General features: G+C 38.5%; 1 protein-coding gene across 1 annotated transcript in view; it reads left to right on the top strand.

Annotated features, from left to right (window-relative positions):
* MOV10 (Mov10 RNA helicase) overlaps positions 1–23,274 on the top strand; it is a 51,289-nt gene that overhangs the window by 10,279 nt on the left and 17,736 nt on the right. Inside the window, exons 2-7 of the mRNA XM_063297423.1 lie at positions 5,608–5,704; positions 6,322–6,452; positions 10,698–10,924; positions 17,094–17,334; positions 18,840–18,962; positions 21,701–21,863. Coding sequence (XP_063153493.1) covers positions 5,608–5,704; positions 6,322–6,452; positions 10,698–10,924; positions 17,094–17,334; positions 18,840–18,962; positions 21,701–21,863 — 982 coding nt within the window. The remainder of the gene's footprint in view (positions 1–5,607; positions 5,705–6,321; positions 6,453–10,697; positions 10,925–17,093; positions 17,335–18,839; positions 18,963–21,700; positions 21,864–23,274) is intronic.

Genomic DNA, 23,274 nt, shown 5'->3' with positions numbered 1-23,274 from the left:
AGCTGGTTCAGAATGCAGCTGCGCGGGCTATTTTTGGCGCCCCTAGAAGGGCGCACATAACACCTGTGCTACGCAAGCTGCATTGGATACCAATTTGCTTCTGGGTCCAATTCAAGGTGTTGGTTATCACCTATAAAGCCCTACATGGCATGGGACCGGGTTACCTCAGGGACCGCCTCTTCCCCGTTTCATCAGCCCGTCCCACTGGATCATGCAGAGAGGGCATGATACGGACCCCGTCTGCAAGAGAATTCCATCTGGCGGGGTCCAGGAGGCAGGCCTTCTCTGCAGTAGCACCCACCCTCTGGAACATCTTGCCCCTGGAGGTGAGATTAGCCCCATCGCTCCTAGCCTTCCGGAGGAAGTTGAAGACCTGGCTCTGCCACTGGTCTTGGGGCAGGGAGGAGAATAGTCATACTTCGGGCTGGCTAGTACCTTGAAGTTCCCGTCCTATACAACAACTGAAGGAGACCATAGCCATCTGGATTTTATTATATTTGGTAGCTCTGCAAAATTGTTTTATAATGTGTCTTATATTGAAATTTTATTGGGTATTTATTGTTTTATATTGTAAACCGCCCAGAGTTCCTCCGCTCAGAGGAGATGGGCAGTGACAAATTTGACAGGTAAATAAATAATTCTGTCAGGACACATAAAAAATACATTCAAAGAAAAAGATATAGTAAATGTGAAAGAGGAAAAAAAGAAAAGCAAGAGAAGAGACAAAAAAAGATAGAAAAAAGAATACAAAAGAACAGAGAAAAAAAAAAAGATAAATGGCTTCTGATCTTCCTCTCAGCAGTTATACATACAATTGTAATCAAATCTAAGATTACATCATAATACCCTTCTTTCTATAACCTATTCTTTCTAATCATAAAAACCATAAGTTACAAAATCATTTTCTTTTTTATGCAAAAAGTCCGTAACGGGTTTCTAGTCATTGATGAATGTCAATAATGACCTTTTTTTAATCAAAGAAGTCAGTTTTGCCATCTCAGCAAGTTCTGTCAATTTTACCAACCATTCCTCCACGGTGGGTAATGCCCAATCTTTTCATCTTTGTGCATATAATAATCTCACCACAGTAATCATATATTGAAATAATCTTCCATGTCTCTTCTCTAACTGTGTATCCATCAGTCCTAAAAGGAAAAGTTCTGGCTTCAATTGAATATTAATCTTTAAAATCCTCTGCATCAATGTGTGTTTTTGAATCCAATTTTTTTTAGCTTTTTTACATTTCTACCAAGCATGATAGAATGTCCCTTCGTGTTGTTCACATTTTCAACGTACATTTGGAATGCCTTCATACCTTCCAAATAATTTCTCTGGCATCATGACCAACAATACATAATTTTATAAAAACTCTCTTTTAAGATAACATAATGTAAATTTCACCCCTTTTAACCACATATTTTCCTATTGATCCATCTGTATATTATAACCAAAATTCTTAGCCCACTTTATCATACATTCTTTAACTTATTCTTCCATTTCAAATTTCAACAAAAGTTTATACATTTTAGCAATTACATGTTCATCATCAGTACACAATTGCACTTCAAATTCTGTCTTACCTTAAGTATTTTTATCCATTTTAAATCTTTCTGATAACTAAATTGGAAAACCATTGACAGTTATACCCTTCTGCCATTAGTTGCTCTCTTGATTTAATTTTATATTCCCCTTGGTGATTTTCCACTAATTCCTGGTATGTTAGCCATTTGTCTTTGCCTGTTGTTTCTCTTCTGTAAAAAGCTTCTTGTGCTGAGTTCCATAGAGGTGTTTTTGAGCACAGCCTGGGTTTATATCTATTCCATATTGTCAATATGGCACATCTAATAAAGTGGTTTTTAAAATCCATGTTAACTTTATCATACAATAAATATCCATGCCACCCAAACCTCAGGTTGTGCTCTTCTTAACTGTAAAAGTGTTTTGTTTCTCAGCAACATCCATTCTTTCATCCAAACCAAACAACGAGCTGCAAAATGCAATTTCAAATCCGGTACACCCAATCCTCCACATACCTTTGCATCTTGTAACACTTTGTATTTAACTTGTGTTTTTTTCCCTTGCCATACAAATTTAGATATATCTTTTTGCCACAGCTTAAATGGTACATCAGTTTTCAAAACAGGTATTGTCTGAAACAAAAACATCATTGTAGGCAAAACATTCATTTTTATCACAGAAATTCTCCCCAGTGACAGTTTTAATTTCTTCCATCTTAACTTGCCCTTCTTAATTTCATTCCATGTCTTAACATAATTATTTTGAAATAACATACAATTCAAATTTGTCATAATAATACCCAAGTATTTTACTTTTTTCTCAATCTTAAAATCAGTTTTCTTCATCAGTTCTATTTGATCTTCTATTTTCATATTTTTTTGTTAACATCTTCATCTTCTGATTAGTAATCTTAACACCTGCTAGCATACCAAAGACCTTTAATTTTCCCATTAATGTTTCTAGTCCCTCTAACAGATCCTCCAAAACTACCACCAGGTGATCAGCAAATGCCCTTAACTTATAAGTTTCTTTTTTAATCTTTACTCCCACAGTTCTCACATCTTGTTCTCTGTGTCTATTCAGTACCCCAAGAACTAAAATGAACAAGAATGGAGACAGCGGACATCCTTGTCTTGTTCCGTTTTGAATCTCACAAGGTTTTCTTAATCCTCCATTAACAATTATTTGTGCTTTCTTTGAGGTATAAATCAGTCCTACCCATTTAATAAAATTATCTCCAAAGTTCATATCTTCCAGAACTCTAAAGAAGAAAATCCAGTTCAAATGATAAAAGGCCTTCTCTGCATTTAAGATCAGTGCAGCTTGCTTTTCATTGTACTGCTTCAAATACACCAGAATATCCAACATGAAGGCCTGGGTAGTCATAAGACAATTATTGTTTAATGCTTGCCTGCTAGCAGACAATATTAGATGCTTGTGATCAAGTTTCAAGAGGATGTGGATTGAACAGGTGTCTGGCAGCAGGTGGAAGGTCTGCTGTACTTGGAAAAAGGGAAGAGTGGTTTTGAGGTATTCAGAAACCACAGAATGACCTTGTTATGAGACCACCAGCTGACCTAGTTGTAATTTAAGGGCTAATTAGCATAGTAGAACACAGCCCCCTAAGGTGGGGGTCTTAGAAAACATAGAACATGCTAAGGGATATTATGGGATAGTATGTAGTATGTAAGGTTACTGCGCAAGTGCTAAAAGAATCAGCCAATAAAGAGATTCTGTTGTCTTTATTTCCTTGCTAGAATATGTATAAACGGGAAGTCAGCTGTGTTGTTCGGAGCTCTTGCACTTGGGCAGGAGACCTCTGCTGCTGTGTCCAGAAATAAAAGAGAACAAAGGACCTTTCGCCTTGATGTGGTTTGGCCAACAAACACATTTCTAATGTTACCCTTAACTGTCCTTTAGGTAAAAACTGACATTGATCATGAATAAAGTCCTGTAAATTTATTTTCAGCCTTTCAGCCAAAATCATTGTAAACCACTTACAGTCATTCAATAAAGACATTGGTCAATAATTTCTTGTTAAAGTCAGGTTTTGGACCTGTTTAGGTATTATTGCTATAATGTCCTCTTTCCAGCTATCAGGAATCTTTCCATTCTCTAAAATTATATTCATCGTTTGTTGTAAAGGTTGTTAAGGTTCATCCTCCAAACATTTATAATAAGAGACTGGCAGACCACCTAGACCAGGTGCATGTCCTGTTTTAGTCTTTTAATAGCTTCACACACTTCCCGTATTAGTTTAAGTCCATTCAAAATTTGTCTCTGATTCTCTATAATCTTCAGTAAATTGTTTATGTAAATATTCGTCCACCTTTTCCAAGGAAATTTCTTGACCTTTATATAAAGTAGAATAATGCTGATGAAACATTTTTCTCATATTTGCATTATCACAGTATTTCCTTCTTGAAACTTGAGTATCACTTTCTTTTCTTTTTGCAACTTATATGCCAGCCCCATTTCCCTGGTTTATTTGCAGATTCAAAATTTCTTTGCTTTGTATAATTCATCTTTATTTCCATCTCTCTCATTGTTAACATAGATAATTGCCTCTGTAGAAGCATAATAGTTCTATAGGTAATAGTCCTCTCTGGGGACTTTTTAAACTCTTCTTTTTTATCTCATCCAAAATCACTTGTATTTTCTGTACTCTTCTTTTAAAATTCACCGTTATGTTGTATGAAATAACCTCTTATAAAAGCTTTGCTTGCATCCCAAACCATTCTTTATTCTGTACCATTATTATGATTATTCTCAAAAAAAATCTTTTAACTTTTTGCAATCCTCCACTACCATTTCCTTTTGCAACAACATATTCAATCTCCATCTGAAAGAGCCATTTTTCCTTTTAAAAATTAAAATCACTGGGTTATAGTCTGAAAAAGTCTTTGGTAATATCTCTACTTTATGAACATTAGTAGCCAAAGTCTTAGAAATCCAAATCATATCTAATCTTGAAAAAGATCTATGCCTTTCATAAAAATAAGTATATTCTTTGAGTCACCATTTTTATATCTCCATACATCAACAAGCTCCAAATTGTCCATTAAGTCAAAGAAAACCTTTAGTAGTTTGCCGTGTGTGTTTTTAATATTTTTCTCAGAGGTTCAGTCTTTTTGTGAAGAAACCACCCTATTCCACTGTCCTGGGAGGCACCAATTTTCACATAGAAAGTCCAATAGTTTACCCATATGTCCTTTATAAAATGCTGTTTTATCTTCATTTGGGGAATAAATTACCAATATCAAAGTCTTAGCCCTCTGTAAATTAACTTCCACCCCAAAATATCTTCCATAATCATCAGTCAATATAAGTTTTGAATATAGTTGAGAATTTATATAGAAAAATCCATTTTTTTTCATTCCTGCTGAAATAAATACTTCACCCAAATTTTTGTGACTCAAATATTTTATATCCCTTTTCCTAATATGCGTTTCTTGTAAGCAAATCACATCTTGTTTTAACTTTTTCAAATAATGATTTTCCCCCCTTTTTAAGGAGCACTTGCTCCATTTATATTCCACATTAACACCAAGTTAACACCAAGATTTTAGAAAATCAATACCTATATAAAAACTCTTGTAATCATGTGGCTGTGTTCTTGACTCTTTTGGGTGCAAGAGACTAATGACTTGCTGTGTAACCTGCTAGCTTTAGAAATAATAAAACAGTAGTTGGATTTGTTCCAGTTATTGTTATTGTATAGATCTTTCAGCTGCCCAGCTCCGGTGCTAGTGTTGCTTGGGTGGGTTTTCCACCATGTTGTGAAATGGAATTGAACGAGGGAGCATTGTGTATATCATCTTGATCTTTTGGAGGAAAGATAATAGTGGGTAAAGGGATTCATAATTTTGTATCTGCTTAAAAATTAACAGTGGAAGTGAAACCTGCAGGCTAAGGGGTGTCTGTAGTGCTACTGAGCAAGTTATAGGTGTTTTCACAATGGGCAAAGCTTAGTGTCTCTAAACCTGAACTGAAGGCACTTGATTTGCAGGTGTAGCCATGCATTAAAAAAAATCCAATCAATGTACATGTCTAGTAGTTGAATAAAAGTCATATTCTATTGTCTGACAGAGATAATATAAAAAGACCCAACTTCTCCAATGTGCTCTATGCGCTGGTGATGACAAACCATGCTATAATCTGCGGGGATTACGTGCAGTTTGTTCAGGTAAGAGATTATTGTGCCTTTGACTTTCTATTTCATACTTTGAACAATTGGGCCTAATCGGCCTTTATGATTCCAAGGCTTTAAAATAAGGCTCTTTAGATAGAGGGAGATCATGGAAAGAAAACTAGCTGGTTGATTTGTAGTCTTTTTATGATTTATTTATACCACTGACTTAATACAAATATTAACTGGTCACTACTAGTACTGTACTATTCAAATAGGATTATGCAATGCCAACCAAAAAAAAGGTAGGATCAGTGGGTAAGATTCACATGTTGGGATTAATCTTGGGGAAAACAGGAAGAAAAGAAAATATAGGAACTCACTGTTTCATAGCATAGCCCTGTCTGCTTCAGCAGTCTTGGAGTTGATTTATTTGTTTTTAAACCAGAGAGGATAGCAAAACTTTTCAAATTCTTGTCCAGATTTAGAACCAGCTTTTACTGAAAATATTTCTGAGTGGTGAAATTCACTTGGTGGACTTCCCCTTGAACTTGATCATGAGTCTTATTATTTGTTTCAAATTAATTGGTGAACTACTTTCTGCTGTGTATATTATTCCAATAGACTACGAATTGTTGGAAGCCACTTTCCTATTTCTTTCTTCTCCTCTGTAGGTGAAGAAGAAACTAAAGCTTATCGATCAGTACTGGAAACCAAAACATAATGCTGGAGCTGGAGATCACCCTGCCAAAGATAAAAGCACATTTACTGATCCAATTCCTCCTGAACCACGTGTTAAGGCCAGGTATGTAATGAAGGCGTAATTGTGTGGGTGCAAAAGTTAAGGGAACTTAATATTCTATATATTCTCAGAATATGTTGACCTACCATGTAAATGAAAAAGTTTGAGCCTTGACATTATTTTTAGAATTGTTTGGACTCTCTAGCTTCACTTAAGAAAAAAAAATTTTTTTTTTTGCCCCAACATGTAGAAGAAGAAAACTTATTAAGCAGAGGAAAGAGCAGAATTTGATTCTGTCTGGATTTCTTCTCTTTTCTTTATAAATGTCAAGATTCTGACCCCAACCCAAATCTGGCTGCTCAGTAAATGTTCAAACTAGGTTTTTGAGCTGTACTGTGTCTCTGCTTTGGGAGGGACATTGCATTCATATATGTGTCTCCCAGTCTCTATTTTCCAGTTGGAGAGGATGATTGTTCATCATGGTCTTTGTGCATCACATGTATAGGTTTTGCATCTGTGCAGAATCCTTCATTGGAACCTATAACAGATGAGACATTTGTGGAAGTCTTGCCCATCTTCATGTATTCAGAGGCAGGGCTCCCACTTTTTCTTCAATTTGTTTCTGACAACCACTGCAGCTGCATCATGACAATGGATGTAATCAACTTTGCTTCAGAGAATGATGGAAATTGTTCACAGCAAGCCACCTGTTTTGGCCACCTCCATCTCATGATCCGTGGTGTTTTGTAGGGGAGCTGCTACTTAGTACAGAAAAGCAGCTTCAGCCTGTTTTGTGTGGATACTATGAAGGCAGAGCAGTAAGCATGTTTTGTTGTCTCTTTTATCGCAGATAATGTCTTCAAATGGGGCTTGGATTGTGTACCGTTTGATTTGTCCTGAGAGATCCTATACCTGTGCTTCAGCTGACATTCCTTTTACTTTATTACTTTGAGTGCCTTTATAGATGAAGAGGCTGATTCAGCTCTATGAGAGGGAAGAAAATGTTTAGGAGCAATAGTATCAACCATCCAGGCCAATACTGATCAAGCAGATTGCCAATAGACAGTATGGAAAATTTCTCAGGTGCATTCAGTAAACCATTCAGATCCACCAAGCATCTGGATTGGATCATTTTAACAAGTCCCTCACTGCTGCAGAGATTTGTATCATAGCTATGAACCTGTTGGACCTCCTTAACTGAAATGTGCATTTTGCTGGGACTGTGGGGCTACCATGACAGTCCAGGAAAATGTGTGCCTTCGTGAAGGAGATGTGACAGGTGTTGTGAAGTGTTTTTTCCAAGACACCTTTTCCATTTTAGATTCAAATAGTTGCACATCTCAGTTACCCAAACATAACAATATGCGTTCAAATTTAGGAAATTGTATGTAGCCAAATAGTTCTACTGCATTTGCTTTGAATCTTGGTTCCAATCCATATATTTAGAATAATAGCTGTATGCGAAAATAGTTGCATGCAAAAAATGCACCCCAATCAAATTGTACATTTCAATGAATTCCTAAGTGAACAGAAACTGTTCTGGAAACTGTTCCCTTAGGAATTAATTGAAACATACATTTTGACCAGAGGTACCTAAACCTTTGCAAACTAATGTTTCTGAATCTTTATTCTCCAGTAACAGCTTCAGCACCACAGTACAGCCTCCCCATTGTCATATTTAGCCTCCTTACAAAGCGTTTTGAATGTCTAGCAGTACATTATTTACATATTTTCTCCTTCAAAAGTGGCATTCTTTATGTCAATAACATCAGCCAGAAGGACAGACAAGTCAAGCTATCTTTTTATCATTTCATGTGACTCAACCCATTGTGCTAACTACCTTTTAGAGTTTGTCATCCTTTTCATTGGAATAATTCCTACATGAATTAGATGTGCTCTGAGCTCTGGTGGTCTGTATTGACTATAAAAATTATTCTACAATTTTACAGGCTTTATTTACTATGCCAGTCTTAGAAAATGTATGCTGGTCTCAGCCCAAAGGTTTGGTAACTGGTTAAGAATACCATATAATACAATTAGCTTGTACTGCAAGATTCCCTTGGGTATTCTGTAAGAACAGTTTCAGCATCTACAGCATCACTTCATGTTCCCCTTCTGAATCTGTACAAAGCAGATTTTTGGTCTAGTCTTCAGACACTCATTTAGCATTATCACTTAATTATCCCAGGAAAACAGATGTATCTTTTAGCACAGTTGCATTGTCCTCTATGTTCAACTGACAATGTGCCTGTTCACATCTTACTGGTAAGCTAGCTTATCTGCTATATATGTGATGCATGGAAACCGTGATGACAAATAATGAGTTGATTACAAGTAGTTGAGGCCATCTGTGCAATCTATCTACCTTTCTCTCCTCAATAGCTTATCAGGATAAATAGTTTGGTTCCAGGACCTCTTTAAGTTTTGTTCAAGAAGGAATCATGCCTATGGATATCAAAGAAAAAGTATGCTTCCTGCCCCGCTCACCTATAATACTATGGGTACTGCTGAGGACTTCTTTGGAAAAACAAAAGCAGGGTCATGTGTGAATACTGGTGGCCATTTGAAAAATCATAACTAACAAGTAAGCAGCATGATCCACCTTACCTCCAGCATGTAGATTACAATGTGTAGCAATGAGAGCAACACGAGGATCAAAATACCAGGTTTGGGAAGGTTTGGGAATCATTTGTATTAAGGGCTGTGGTGAAGTTTACTGAGTTTTTTTCTGGTCTATTTTTCTGCCCCTTAAAGTCAACATGAGAAAGCTCTTTCTTCTTGGTTGTTGGCAAAAAAGATTATGATCCCAGCCTCTATGCCAACCTTCCCTAACACATTGCCCTCCAAATCTGTTGGGCTCTAACTTCCAGAATTGCCAACTAGATTGTGAGAAGTGATGTGCAAGACATTGGAAGCACCAGGTTGGGGAAGGTGTAATCTTTCATTGACCCAAACAATTGTGTTCTGAGTAGTAATGAAACATTTGTGTTGAATTCAAAGCAAAGCTTACTAGCATCTGGTGTTAATAATAGAGAGAATCACTAGTGGCTGCAATTCAACACACCTGAAAGACCACATCCACTAACCCAACCTTCTGTATCTGTTGTATTCATCCAAATGTAATTTGTCAAAAAGGAAGACAGCTAGGGAGGATAAGGTACATAATACTTCGTTTCAGATTTGAAATTCACCATTTACATATTGATATTTCAGCTTGAGTATACAGTATGTATGGCAGGATCTCTTTTCCTTTTTATCTAGATTTGAGGGGACTCTTAAGTAGCTTTACTCTCCTATGGGCTGTCCATTCTTCAGCCTAATTACATCTGAATTTGAAAATGGACCTTAGACCATGTAACCTTCCCTTTGATCAGGAAACTTACTATTTTCTTCTATTTAATGAGATAAACCAGGCTTTTTTTTTAATTGGCAATTATTTGTGGCCAAACATTATAACAAAAATATAAAAATACTTTTAGAATGGCTTTTGTTTTTCCACAGTGGTTTAACAAAACAATGGAAGTATAAATAAATAAAAACAGATCGTACATAAGCAACATAAAATTCTAAGCAGAAATTAAAATTGCATCTTAGAAGCATGGGAGAATAAACAGGCCTGGGCCTGATGTCAAAAAGCAATTAAGTTAGGTACCAAATAAAGCACTCTAGAGAAAGTACTTCGTCACTGGAGTAGTAGCACCCACAATACCCTCCCTGGTTGTGGCAGGGCTCCCACAAGAGAGCCTACCGGGAAGATTTTAAAATGCAGACAGACCTTCTTGCACAGATCCTTGACTATTGTAGCTTTAAAGATCAAATGTATTACTCCAAAGCAGCCTGGAAATTACTGTATTACTGTTGTCATAGCACAAATGTAATGTGATGATAACAAAGAAATGATCTAACGTTCTGAACTTCCTGAACATGATGTCAAGATCAACCATATAGTGCTTTCCAGTAATTCAGCTAGAAGTTATTAAATTATGAACAATTCATTTCAGTTTATGTGCTACCTTACATTATATCTTTCCCCAACTTCTATTGTCAATTTTTATATAACAGCTTCTATCACCATCTTGCCCATGACATGCCACCTTGAAGATGATGGCAGTTAGGTTTTTACCTTAAAAAAACAAAACTGAAATTTAATTTTCTGCATATTCCTGTTTTCTGCTATAGTAGCTATTTCAGTATTATTTTGAAAATGTGACACCATTACCATGGAGCAATTAAGCAGAATCCTGAACATGTGCATATTGATATTAGAACTTCTGGGAAGTGTCTGATTCCTCAGTCTTTTTGTTCCAGATCAAAATTTGTCTCCAATAAGAATGGGGTTAAAATTATTTCAGACCATGATAAGCCAAGTGGTAGAATCCGATTCAACATTTCTCCAAAGCAACATGTGACAATTAAAATTAAAGTGGTGAACTGTGGTACAAATGAAGTGATGCTGGAAAGGTATACACTGAACAAACGTTATGAATTCAACTTTGTGGTTTCTAAACTACCTTTGCCTCTGGAACTACTACCAGGTAATATATGTATATATTTGTTGAAACGTATTGCTTGATCCCTTAAAAGAGTCGGTGTGGGTCACAGATCGTAAAACCATTGCAGAACAATTAAGCAGTGCATCTAAAAGGTGCTCAGATTTGTGCCTTGATAAGCATCCAAGAGTAAGCACTACCATTAATGCAGAGTGAACCAACTTCTGGATTTTATTTCTCCAAATAATTTCCCATAAAGATTGATAGATAGATCTGGTACAAAACTCTGAAAGATAGAAAGCATGCATACCCAAGGTTTTCTTACTAAAAATCCATACTGTTTTTGACAGGAAAACAAAGTTGAATGTCTGCAGTCGAATGGGTCTTGAGTTGAAGTAGTGCAATATCTGGAATTAATCTAAGAAGACTGAGGGTGGATTTAATGGCATTCAGCATTTAATGTTTTTTCCACAGGAAAGTCCCAGTTAATGGTAATCTAAATTGTTTCCAAGTACTGGCTATAGATGGCACGGAAATGAGGAACTATTTTCTGTAACTAACCTGCAGACACTTGAAGCTGTGGCTCACTTTCAGAAGTATATCAAATTAGGGGACCATTGAATGAAAAAGAAATGATACACAAATGCTTGATGCTTCAGGAAGGAAATGCTGTTTTACAGGGATGAAGAATAGTAAATAAACTCTCATACCTTAGCGTGATCTGAAGCACACTACCCAGCAGTTTGTCTACTATTGTTTATGAAACCTTGCAACGACTATTCCTTAATTCATGCAGAAGGAAGAAGTCCGTGAGGACTAATGTAGAAAGTTCCTCTAATGAGATTGTGAACCTCTTAATTTCTTGCTTGCACAATTATTACAGTAGCCAGAAGTCCTACTTCAGCAAAGGATCATTACCTTGTCGTGGTGCTGGAGCTTGAGCACCTCAATGATGCCATGAGTTAAACCGTGAAGGGCCACCCAAGACAGGAAGGTCATGACAGAGAGGTCACACTAATTGCGATCCCTGGGGAAGGTAATGGCAACCCACCCCAGTATTCTTGCCGTGAAAACTAAATGGATCAGTACAACCAGAGATACGTCGGTATACCATCGGCAGATGAGACCCCCAGGTCGGAAGATGGTCAAAATGCTACTGGGGAGGAACAGAGGATGAGTTCAACTAGCCCCAGACGTGATGACGCAGCTAGCTCAAAGCCGAAAGGACGGCTAGCGGCCGACAGTGCTGGTGGTGAACGGCGAATCCGATGTTCTAAGGATCAAAACACCATTGGAACCTGGAATGTAAGATCTATGAGCCAGGGCAAATTGGATGTGGTTATTGGTGAGCTATCAAGATTAAAGATAGACATTTTGGGCGTCAGTGAACTGAAATGGATTGGAATGGGCCACTTCACATCAAACGACCACCAGATCTACTACTGTGGACAAGAGGACCACAGAAGAAATGGAGTAGCCTTCATAATTAATAGCAAAGTGGCTAAAGCAGTGCTTGGATACAATCCAAAAAACAATAGAATGATCTCAATTCAAATTCAAGGCAAGCCATCTAACATCACAGTGATCCAAATATACGCCCCAACCACAGATGCTGAAGAAGCTGAAGTAGAGCAGTTCTATGAGGATCTTCAGCACCTACTGGACAACACGCCTAAAAGAGATGTTGTTTTCACCACAGGAGACTGGAATGCTAAGGTGGGCAGTCAAATGACACCTGGAATTACAGGTAAGCATGGCCTGGGAAAACAAAACAAAGCAGGACATAGGCTGATAGAATTTTGCCAAGACAACTCACTCTGCATAACAAACACTCTCTTCCAACAACCTAAGAGACGGCTTTATACATGGACTTCACCAGATGGACAACACCGAAATCAGATTGACTACATCCTTTGCAGCCAAAGGTGGTGGACATCTATACAGTCAGTAAAAACAAGACCTGGAGCTGACTGTAGTTCAGATCACGACCTTCTTATTGCACAAGTTAGGATCAGACCAAAGAGATTAGGAAAGACCCACAGATCAGCTAGATATGAGCTCACTAATATTCCTAAGGAATATCCAGTGGAGGTGAAAAATAGATTTAAGGGACTGGACTGAGTAGATAGGGTCCCGAAAGAACTATGGACAGAAGTTCGCAGCATTGTTCAGGAGGTGGCAACAAAATACATCCCAAAGAAAGAGAAAACCAAGAAGGCAAAATGGCTGTCTGCTGAGACACTGGAAGTAGCCCAAGAAAGAAGGAAAGCAAAAGGCAACAGTGATAGGGGGAGATATGCCCAATTAATTGCAAAATTCCACAGGTAAGCCAGAAGAGGTAAGGAATTATTTTTAAACAAGCAATGCGCGGAAGTGGAAGAAGACAATAGAATAGGAAGGACAAAAGACCTCTTCCAGAAAATTAGAAACATTGGAGGTAAATTCCAGGCCAAAATGGGTATGATCAAAAACAAAGATGGCAAGGACCTAGCAGAAGAAGAGGTCAAGAAAAGGTGGCAAGAATATATGGAAGACCTGTATAGGAAGGATAACAATATTGGGGATAGCTTTGACGGTGTGGTCAGTGAGCTAGAGCCAGACATCCTGAAGAGTGAGGTTGAATGGGCCTTAAGAAGCATTGCTAATAACAAGGCAGCAGGAGACGACGGCATCCCAGCTGAACTGTTCAAAATCTTGCAAGATGATGCTGTCGAAGTAATGCATGCTATATGCCAGCAAATTTGGAAAACACAAGAATGGCCATCAGATTGGAAAAAATCAACTTATATCCCCATACCAAAAAAGGGAAACACTAAAGAATGTTCAAACTATCGAACAGTGGCACTCATTTCACATGCCAGTAAGGTAATGCTCAAGATCCTGCAAGGTAGACTTCAGCAATTCATGGAGCGAGAATTGCCAGATGTACAAGCTGGGTTTAGAAAAGGCAGAGGAACTCGGGACCAAATTGCCAATATCCGCTGGATAATGGAAAAAGCCAGGGAGTTTCAGAAAAACATCTATTTCTGTTTTATTGACTATTCTAAAGCCTTTGACTGTGTGGACCATAACGAACTGTGGCAAGTTCTTAGTGGTATGGGGATACCAAGTCATCTTGTCTGCCTCCTGAAGAATCTGTATAACAACCAAGTAGCAAGAGTAAGAACAGACCACGGAACAACGGACTGGTTTAAGATTGGGAAAGGAGTATGGCAGGGCTGTATACTCTCACCCTACCTATTCAACTTGTATGCAGAACACATCATGTGACATGCTGGGCTTGAGGAATCCAAGGCTGGAGTTAAAATGGCTGGAAGCAACATCAACAATCTCAGATATGCAGATGATACCACTTTGATGGCTGAAAGCAAAGAGGAACTGAGGAGCCTTGTCATGAAGGTGAAAGAAGAAAGTGCAAAAGCTGGCTTGCAGCTAAACCTCAAAAAAACCAAGATTATGGCAACCAGCTTGATTGATAACTGGCAAATAGAGGGAGAAAATGTAGAAGCAGTGAAAGACTTTGTATTTCTAGGTGCGAAGATTACTGCAGATGCTGACTGCAGTCAGGAAATCAGAAGACGCTTAATCCTTGGGAGAAGAGCAATGACAAATCTCAATAAAATAGGTAAGAGCAGAGACATCACACTGACAACAAAGGTCTGCATAGTTAAAGCAATGGTGTTCCCCGGAGTAACATATGGCTGCGAGAGCTGGACCATAAGGAAGGCTGAGAGAAGGAAGATCGATGCTTTGGAACTGTGGTGTTGGAGGAAAATTCTGAGAGTGCCTTGGACTGCAGGAAGATCAAACCAGTCCATCCTCCAGGAAATAAAGCCAGACTGCTCACTTGAGGGAATGATATTAAAGGCAAAACTGAAATACTTTGGCCACATAATGAGAAGACAGGACACCCTGGAGAAGATGCTGATGCTAGGGAGAGTGGAGGGCAAAAGGAAGAGGGGCCGACCAAGGGCAAGGTGGATGGATGATATTCTAGAGGTGACGGACTCATCCCTGGGGGAGCTGGGGGTGTTGACGACCGACAGGAAGTTCTGCTGTGGGCTGGTCCATGAAGTCACGAAGAGTCAGAAGCGACTAAACGAATAAACAACAACCAGAGGTCCTAACAACTATGAATTATGTCAATAAGCATCAGTCAAAATTCCGTGAGGTACAGTACTGTGCAGAAGTTTTAGGCATGTGTGAAAAAATGCTGTAAAGTAAGAATGCTTTCAAAAATATATATTGTAATTGTTTATGTTTATCAATTTACAAAATGCAAAGTGAGTGAACAGAAGAGAAACCCAAATCAAATCAATATTTGGTGTGACCACCCTTTGGCTTGAAAACAGCATCAATTCTTACACTTGCACAAAGTCAGGGATCTTGTAGGATTAGAGTCAGGTGTATGATTAACAAATTATACCAAGCAGGTGCTAATGATCATCAATTTCACATGTAGGTTGAAACACAGTCATTAACTGAAAGAGAAACAGCTGTGTAAGAGGCTTAAAACTGGGTGAGGAACAGCCAAAGTCTGCTGCTAAGGTGAGGTTGTGGAAGACAGTTTCATATAACAGGTCATACACCATGGCAAGACAGCACAGCAACAAGACACAAGGTAGTTATACTGCATCAGCAAGGTCTCCCAGGCAAAAATTTCAAAGCGGACTGGGGTTTCAGGATGTGCTGTTCAAGCTCTTTTGAAGAAGCACAAAGAAACTGGCAACGCTGAGGACCGTAGATGCAGTGGTCGGCCAAGGAAACTTAATGCAGCAGATGAAAGACACATCATGCTTGCTTCCCTTTGACATCGGAAGAAGTCCAGCAGTGCCATCAGCACAGAACTGGCAGAAACCAGTGGGACCCAGGTATACCCACCTACTGTCTGGAGAAGTCTGGCCAGAAGTGGTCTTCATGGAAGAATTGTGGCCAAAAAGCCATACCTCTGACATGGAAACAAGGCTAAGCAACTCCACTATGCACAAAAACATAGGAACTGGGGTGCAGAAAAATGGCAGCAGGTGCTCTGGACTGGTGAGTCAAAATTTGAAATATTTGGCTGTCGCATGAGGCAGTTTGTTCGCCGAAGGGCTGGAGAGTGGTATAATAAGGAGTGTCTGCAGGCAAAAGTGAAGCATGGTGGAGGTTCCTTGCAAGTTTGGGGCTGCATTTCTGCAAATGGAGATTTGGACAGGATCAGTAGTGTCCTCAATGCTGAGAAATACAGGCAGATACTTATCCATCATGCCATACCATCAGGGAGGTGTGTGATTGGCCCCAAATTTATTCTGCAGCAGGACAACAACCCCAAGTATACAGCCAATGTCACAAAGAACTATCTTCAGCGTAAAGAACAATAAGGAGTCCTGGAAGTGATGGTTTGGCCCCCACAGAGCCCTGATCTCAACACCATCGAGTCTGTCTGGGATTACATAAAGAGACAGAAGGATTTGAGGCAGCCTACATCCACAGGAGATCTGTGGTTAGTTCTCCAAGGTGTTTGGAACAACCTACCTTCCGAGTTCCTCCAAAAACTGTGTGCAAGCGTACCTAGAAGAATTGATGCTGTTTTGAAGGGAAAGGGTGGTCACACCAAATACTGATTTGTTTTGGATTTCTCTTCTGTTTGCTCACTTTGCATTTTGTAAATTGATAAACATAAATAATTACAATATATATATTTCATGAAAGCATTCTTTACAGCATTTTCACTTTTGCACAGTACTGTATATCTGTTGATAGTAATGGGAGATGGGATTACAGACCTGCTCAATTTCAGACTGCATGAATGTTAAAATAGCTGTCTAGCGTAATTAAATAATGTCATTGTAGACTTCTAAATCAATAATAGCATATGAGACTCATCAAAGTTTTTACAGGCCAAGGTGCATAAAAATTAAGCACTGATTTTCCAATTTGTTAGGTTTTTGAATTTGGATGTGCTTAATTTAATGCTCCCACTGAAGCTGAAGGCTTTTTTATTACCGAATATAGTATAGGCACGGGAAGATATAATACTAGAAAGAAGTAATTCTTTGTATATTTAAACTAGATAAATATAAAAGGATTTGTTGCAATCTATTTACAGCATATGCATTGTATTTTCTGTAGATTCCATGTTCCTAATTTCAAATCTAGTGTTAGAAAGTTAATGCTGAAGAGACCCTCTTCCCTTCTATTTTGTAAATGTAAAGAGGTTCCTTGTCTTTAGGGTCTGAGTATCCAATCTCAATCACGTGTCAGGCACCAGGCTATGGCTTCTTCAGTGTTACCATGAAGTTTGATTTCACCAGTGAACAGACTGAGAAATTCAACATTGGACGTTTTGTGCAAGCTGTTGCCAGGTCCAAGTTAGAAGAACAGCTTGATCCCTCAGAACCTTACCAGCCTTATCAAGTCAAACTGCACAAACCACAATCTGTAGCTATAGAGGATGGCTTTCCACCAGACAGGTATGTGAGGATTCTCTGTTTCATTTGCTCCCTTTACTCTTCCTCTGGTTTTCTTGGACATATCTTCGCAAAACCATATTTTTCCTCCAACCCCTTTTTCTGAATTCTATCCTTAGCCAGTGCCTTTTTTCCCTCCTGCCATCTGACTATGTTTTGTTCATCTAGTTTGCATTTATTTGTTTTTAGGATTTTCTTTTTTCTCTATCTTGTCCAATTGCTGCAGTTGGCTAAATTGGCTAGCCATGCCATTTCAGTTTTGTACATCATTTAGCACTCTATCAGTGCTAAATAAATTCTGAGATAAAGACTGGAGCTAGACTTGAGATACAGTTAAAACTGTTAATTACTGTTTGGTATATTTATGGAACCTTGAGAGTTTTAATCTTTTTCATTTTGCATTCTCCTAAACCTTACTTGGTTATTGATACCCCAGCTTCACAGGAACTGGCTAATGATATGATAATTACCTGTACTAATATTAGAGCAACAATTGCAGAAAAAGATTTTGCAGTATATGAAAAGACACTAAATGATATTTTTTTCAAAACTTATGTGTTCATTGTTTTTGTTGTCTATTTTGCAGCCATGATTAGCTTGCATATAATTTAAACTAATTTATATAATTACTCAAAATTATATAAATTAAAGTAACAAAGATACGATTATAATAATCTCTTCACACTTAGAGAGACCAAACTTTTCCCATTATATTTGTGTTATGGTAATTCTTATATAGCTCCTGCCAACCTAGCAGTTCGAAAACATGCAAATGTGAGTAGATTAATAGGTACCGCTTCGACGGGCAGGTAACGGCGTTCCGTGTAGTCATGCCGGCCACATGACCACGGAAATGTCTACGGACAAACGCCAGCTCTTCGGCTTTGAAACGGAGATGAGCACCACCCCCTAGAGTCGGACACGACTGGACTTAATGTCAAGGAAAACCTTTACCTTTACCTAATTCTTATATGCAAATAATTGTATGTGCAAATTAACATTGGATATTGATGGAACGAATATCTGAAGTGGGGATTTGACTGTTTCGCACATTCTCCTTCTAATGGTACATTCTGGCAATTTGGGTGGGCCTTTTTGGAATTTTTAAGTAAGGATGAGCAGTATCTGGGGTGGAAGTCACTCTTTAAATTTTTTTTCCTCCGATGCTCAAAGACATGGGAGAAAGGCAGTGATGCAGTAGCATCAGAGGAGGGCAAAGCCATTTTCCCCTTATTTTTGGGAGATAGTTTAAAGGAGATGAGTTTAAAGGATGAGATATCTGTGTTTTTTTCATATTTTGTCGTCATAATGTAGTGACACAGTTTGGAACAACGGTGTAAAAACTGAGCTGTAAAAATACAGCCCACCAGTATTCATCACTATAATAGGGAACTCAAAGGGACCCATCCGTATATTGGAAAACTGGAAATTCTTTTCCTTGTTTTGCCTATTTCTAATTAATTTCTCAATACATACCATACAACTTTGTGCTTGTCTTGTGTTTTCAGCACATTGCGCTTCGAACTGGAGCAAAAACCTTTGGGTCAGTACAAATACCCAAATGATATGAAGGATCTGATTCCGTGCCTGAATGAAGGTGATGGTACCAGTGACAAGGTTGCCCAGCTAAAGTAAGTTCCTACTAAGCAAGAAATTCTCATTCTCTTAGCTTTCTACCTACCTCTTTGTCCTAAGGAAGATACTGTAGCTACCCATCTTGTTATTGCAGCATGGTGATGCAGTAATTGAAGTATTTAATTATGACTTGGCAAACCCTGGATACAAATCTTGCTTGACCATGAACTCATGGTGAGTTTGGGCCAGTTGCTATAATTCAGACCTTGTTTTTCACAGGGTTGTTCATATTTTGAGAACAGAATAAGGGAAAATGTTTGTATTTGTTAGCTTGAGCTCCAAGAGGAAAGGTGGGTATAAATGTAAAAAAAATCAATTGTTTTTCTTTTCCTGCTTAATGACTCCCAAGACTCATTGTGGTATATTATATCAGCCCTGTAATGGTTGCCTACTCCAAAATACTCAGTCTCACAAGCCAGAGCTTAAAGATAACTGATTTATTATAAGAATAGTGTGCAAATACAGAGAAAGCTGAGAATGAGCAAAAGCGCGCCAAATACAAACTAAAACCCCTTGCTCCCAAACCAATCCCGCCCCTATCCCATCTTAGCAACCACCCCCTCCCAGGTGCTAGCAACCGTTACCCACATCGGCCTGAGAACGTGACCTTGAACAGAGTTAGAAACCCAAACATACATTCCTAAGCAGCCAGATAAAACTCAGAGCGAAAAGGAAAAGTACTAGCAAGCCTGCAATACACGAATCAGAGGTGTGACATGTGAAATGTTACAATGTTAACAGAACATTGAAATGGTGAACATGACAAGCCCCCACCCCATTCTGGCTGCATATAATAGGATTTGTATGGGAAGGCCAGTGTGGGAATTAATGTGTAACTTCATAAACTTTTGTTCTTAAAGATCATGGTTTTCTTGTGTTTCCTAGTTTAATCTAGGCGAGAGGTAGATTATATGGCACTTGTGAGTAACCCATATGTCTGTGAATACAGGCACCTTAGCATCAGGTAGGCTGTGTATGATGAGGAGGATGACAATGAAAGAAATTAAGAGGAAAAGATATGGCTAGGTTTGAATATTGGGCTGAAACAAAGAAGATAAAATTTAACAGGGAGAAATTTAAATTCCTGCTTCTGGTGATAAAAAATTAAGAATGGGAACAATCTGGCTTAACAGTAGTACATGTGAAAGGAATATGGGTACTGTAGTACATCACAAGTTGAAAGTAAGCCACCAGTGTGATGCAGCTGATAAAAAGGTAAATGCTAGATGTCTTCAGACAGAGGCTGGATAAGCATCAGGCTGAAATGCTTTAGCAGAACCTGTACCAAGCAGAGGGTTGGAATAGATTACCTCTGAAGTGTCTTCCAGCTCTTATGGAAGTGAAAAGTCAGCATGCTGCAAATGATGCTGTGCTTGTGTGGTGGATTTCAGAGATGCTGCTCCTTCCCTCTTGGGAAGGAGCAGCATCTCTGAAATCCACCACATCACCACCCTGCTTCAGGAACACATTCTATCACAGCTTGTCAATGTGCCCATCAGTTGAAAAAGTATGAAAATAAGGTGGGGTGAGAGGTGGGGAGGTAGAGTGGGAGGAGCAAACACATCCTTTGACCTTTGAGTACACTAATCATAGCAGCTATTTTGTGGGCAAGGATGCCCCCCCTCTTCCATGGGAAACATTAGAAGTACAGCAACATGTAGAATGTTTGAAACAGATCAAAGCAATTTGAACACAGCTTCTAATTTCCCTGGAAGTGTTATAAACTCACAGTGATCCTGTTTGAACCTTGTTTCATGTTCAGAGCATTTCCACTAAGGTCAGAACAGCAGCTGTTCTGAACTTAGATTGGGCTATTTTGAGTTGAAATCTTTGTCTCAAAGTTTTGCATACTTTGAACAGCCATATGGTAAAGCACTTATAGCTTGCTTTAAAATTCCAAATGTGGACCAAGAAGATTTCCTATCCCTGAAGTCCCTGTGTGTTTGTATCCTGCCTTGTAAAACCAGGTCCTCAAAAGGGATATTAATCTTTTCATTCTGATTTTGTTGTTGATAATATTTGTATACGTATCCAGGTGTTTTAAATATATGAAATACTGAAGTGTTTAGAGGGACCAGCATTGTTCAACAAGACCGACATTTTAAAGAACTCAGAAACTAGTAGCTGAGGTGCCTCAGAGGAGGCTGTGTACATTCAGACTGCCCCTCTTCGACTGCCAACCTTTTACTATCTCTTGGAATAGCAAGAAGCTGTTGGGTGGTATGGGTCCGCTTTTGTTACTACCAGTTTGTATAATCTTTTATTCTAGCTCACTCTTGTACTGTTTTATTGTTTTTGATGTTTTCCTTATCAATTGCCCAGAGTCATTGAGAGTCAGGTGGTGTACAAATTTAATAAATAAATAAATATGAGATCTTATGTGGTAACCCAGCCAATATTACTTAATAAATCTCATTAAGCTGGGCTAGCTGCCAACTCACCTGCATTGGTTTGTCTTGGCCCAGTACCAAAATTTACCTCTCTTCAAATATTAGGAAAGTTCAGATAACTGGCTGTCTGCATGAAACAGTAGAATACATGTGCAGAAAGGAGCAGCAATGTAACCAGAGTCATCCAAATAGAGTGGGGGGTGTTTTAAAGCAGGCATATGTTGTGGTTTTGTCTCTCCCTTCCTGCCAAATATTGCAGTAGAATTTCTGATGAAAAGTGGGGTGATTCCTGTTGGCGTGCACAGACTAAGTTTGATTGGATGCTACCATATACTTCCAAACAGGAGCAGTCTGGAAGCCACCCTGCAATTTGACAACTATTCTAAGAAGTTTTGTCTGCTTCTTCACTTGGAAGAGGTCCAAATGGAGGTGGACATCCATCGATATGATATGAACAATGTTAGCATGTCTATAGACAAGCACAATAAGAAACTCCTTGTTCTGAAGGTCAGTGACTTACAGCCTAGAGCCTGGAAGAAATCCTTGTTCTGTGAATGCAATGGCTAGAGCATTGATGCTCAACCTCAGCCCCTCTGCTCCCCCTTCTTGGCTGCAGCTGATTTGCAGTAAGGCTTCCTGAGGTGGGAATGGGAGAATGGTGTAGGGGGAATGCATGGACATCCACTTATAAAACTATGGGTGAGTTTAAGAAAAAAATTAGGAAGCTTGGGATCTGTCTCCCACAAAATTAAATTAAATTAAAATAAAATAAAATAAAATATAAACATTATACTATATTTTTATTATATTTATAATATAATATATATTATATAAATTATATTATATAAATTAAATATAATTATATATTATATAAATATAATAAAAATAAAAATCGAAGTTGCTTGTTTGGAATAGCCTTCCACAATTACTATCCCAGAGGTAAATCCCATGAAATAGCAGAACCACATATAAAATATATCAAAGTTTATTTTACTAAACAAAATGCAAGTTATGTTTCCTAAATATGTGTGTGTATAAACACACACACGGGTGATTTCCTACTTACTTAGATGTATTCTGAATCTTGGCAGAGTAGCATGACCACCATCTCCTGGCCTGCTCCACATGCCCCTGCTAGCACTTTTCAGATGATTTAGATTCACTTTTTCATCCCCCCCCCAAATCGTGTACATACAAGTTAAAGCATTTGATACGGATAAAAAGCAGAGTCGTCTTCACGTGGAGTCAAAGCAAGCTCCATGGAGGTGTGAGATCTAGAGTGGGCGAGGCCAAAAGCAAAGGACCTGAGAGCAGACTGTTCTGTTACAGTAACAGGGCACCCATTCAGCAACTTCTTACTCTTGAGAAACAAGTGATGCTCAGTCCGTTACAGCATAAGGGCAAAAGAAATGTAAACCTAGGGCAAGAATCCTAGAGTTTGCAATAGCTGTTTTTCTTCACTATTAAGAGCTTTTTTAGTATCTGCACTTAAAGTATCTTATTCAGGCTGGATCTCTGGCTGCAAGCGTTCTGAGTGAATTGGTCTGCGTGAAGCATGAGAGTCATGCTACTGACTTAGAGATAAATGTTTAGCCACCATAGTTCCGTGCTGTAACAAATCAGATGGCACACAGAGTGTTATTTGGCTTCCAGTTCACACCAGCTGTTGGAAAGTAAACTTAAGTCATGTAGATGAGAATTAGGAGAAAGGAGGGTAGAATGGACACTGAAGAAGTATAAGAGAGGGAAGAGAATGCTGAAAACGGTAGGAGAAGAAAAACGGACGGGGCTAAAGACAGACTCAGAAAGCAGTCAATAAAGGGAAGCACTTGGCATACTTAAACTGTCACTCAGTAATATGTTGCAAGCCCTAAATTCAAAATTGGGTATGAATTGTAATGAAAGAGAAGGTTAGGAA

Source organism: Candoia aspera, chromosome 3 (assembly GCF_035149785.1).
Source record: "Candoia aspera isolate rCanAsp1 chromosome 3, rCanAsp1.hap2, whole genome shotgun sequence".
In the NCBI taxonomy this organism is placed as follows: domain Eukaryota; kingdom Metazoa; phylum Chordata; class Lepidosauria; order Squamata; family Boidae; genus Candoia; species Candoia aspera.
Note: the sequence above shows the minus strand (reverse complement) of the source record. Positions and strands in the feature narration are given on the sequence as shown.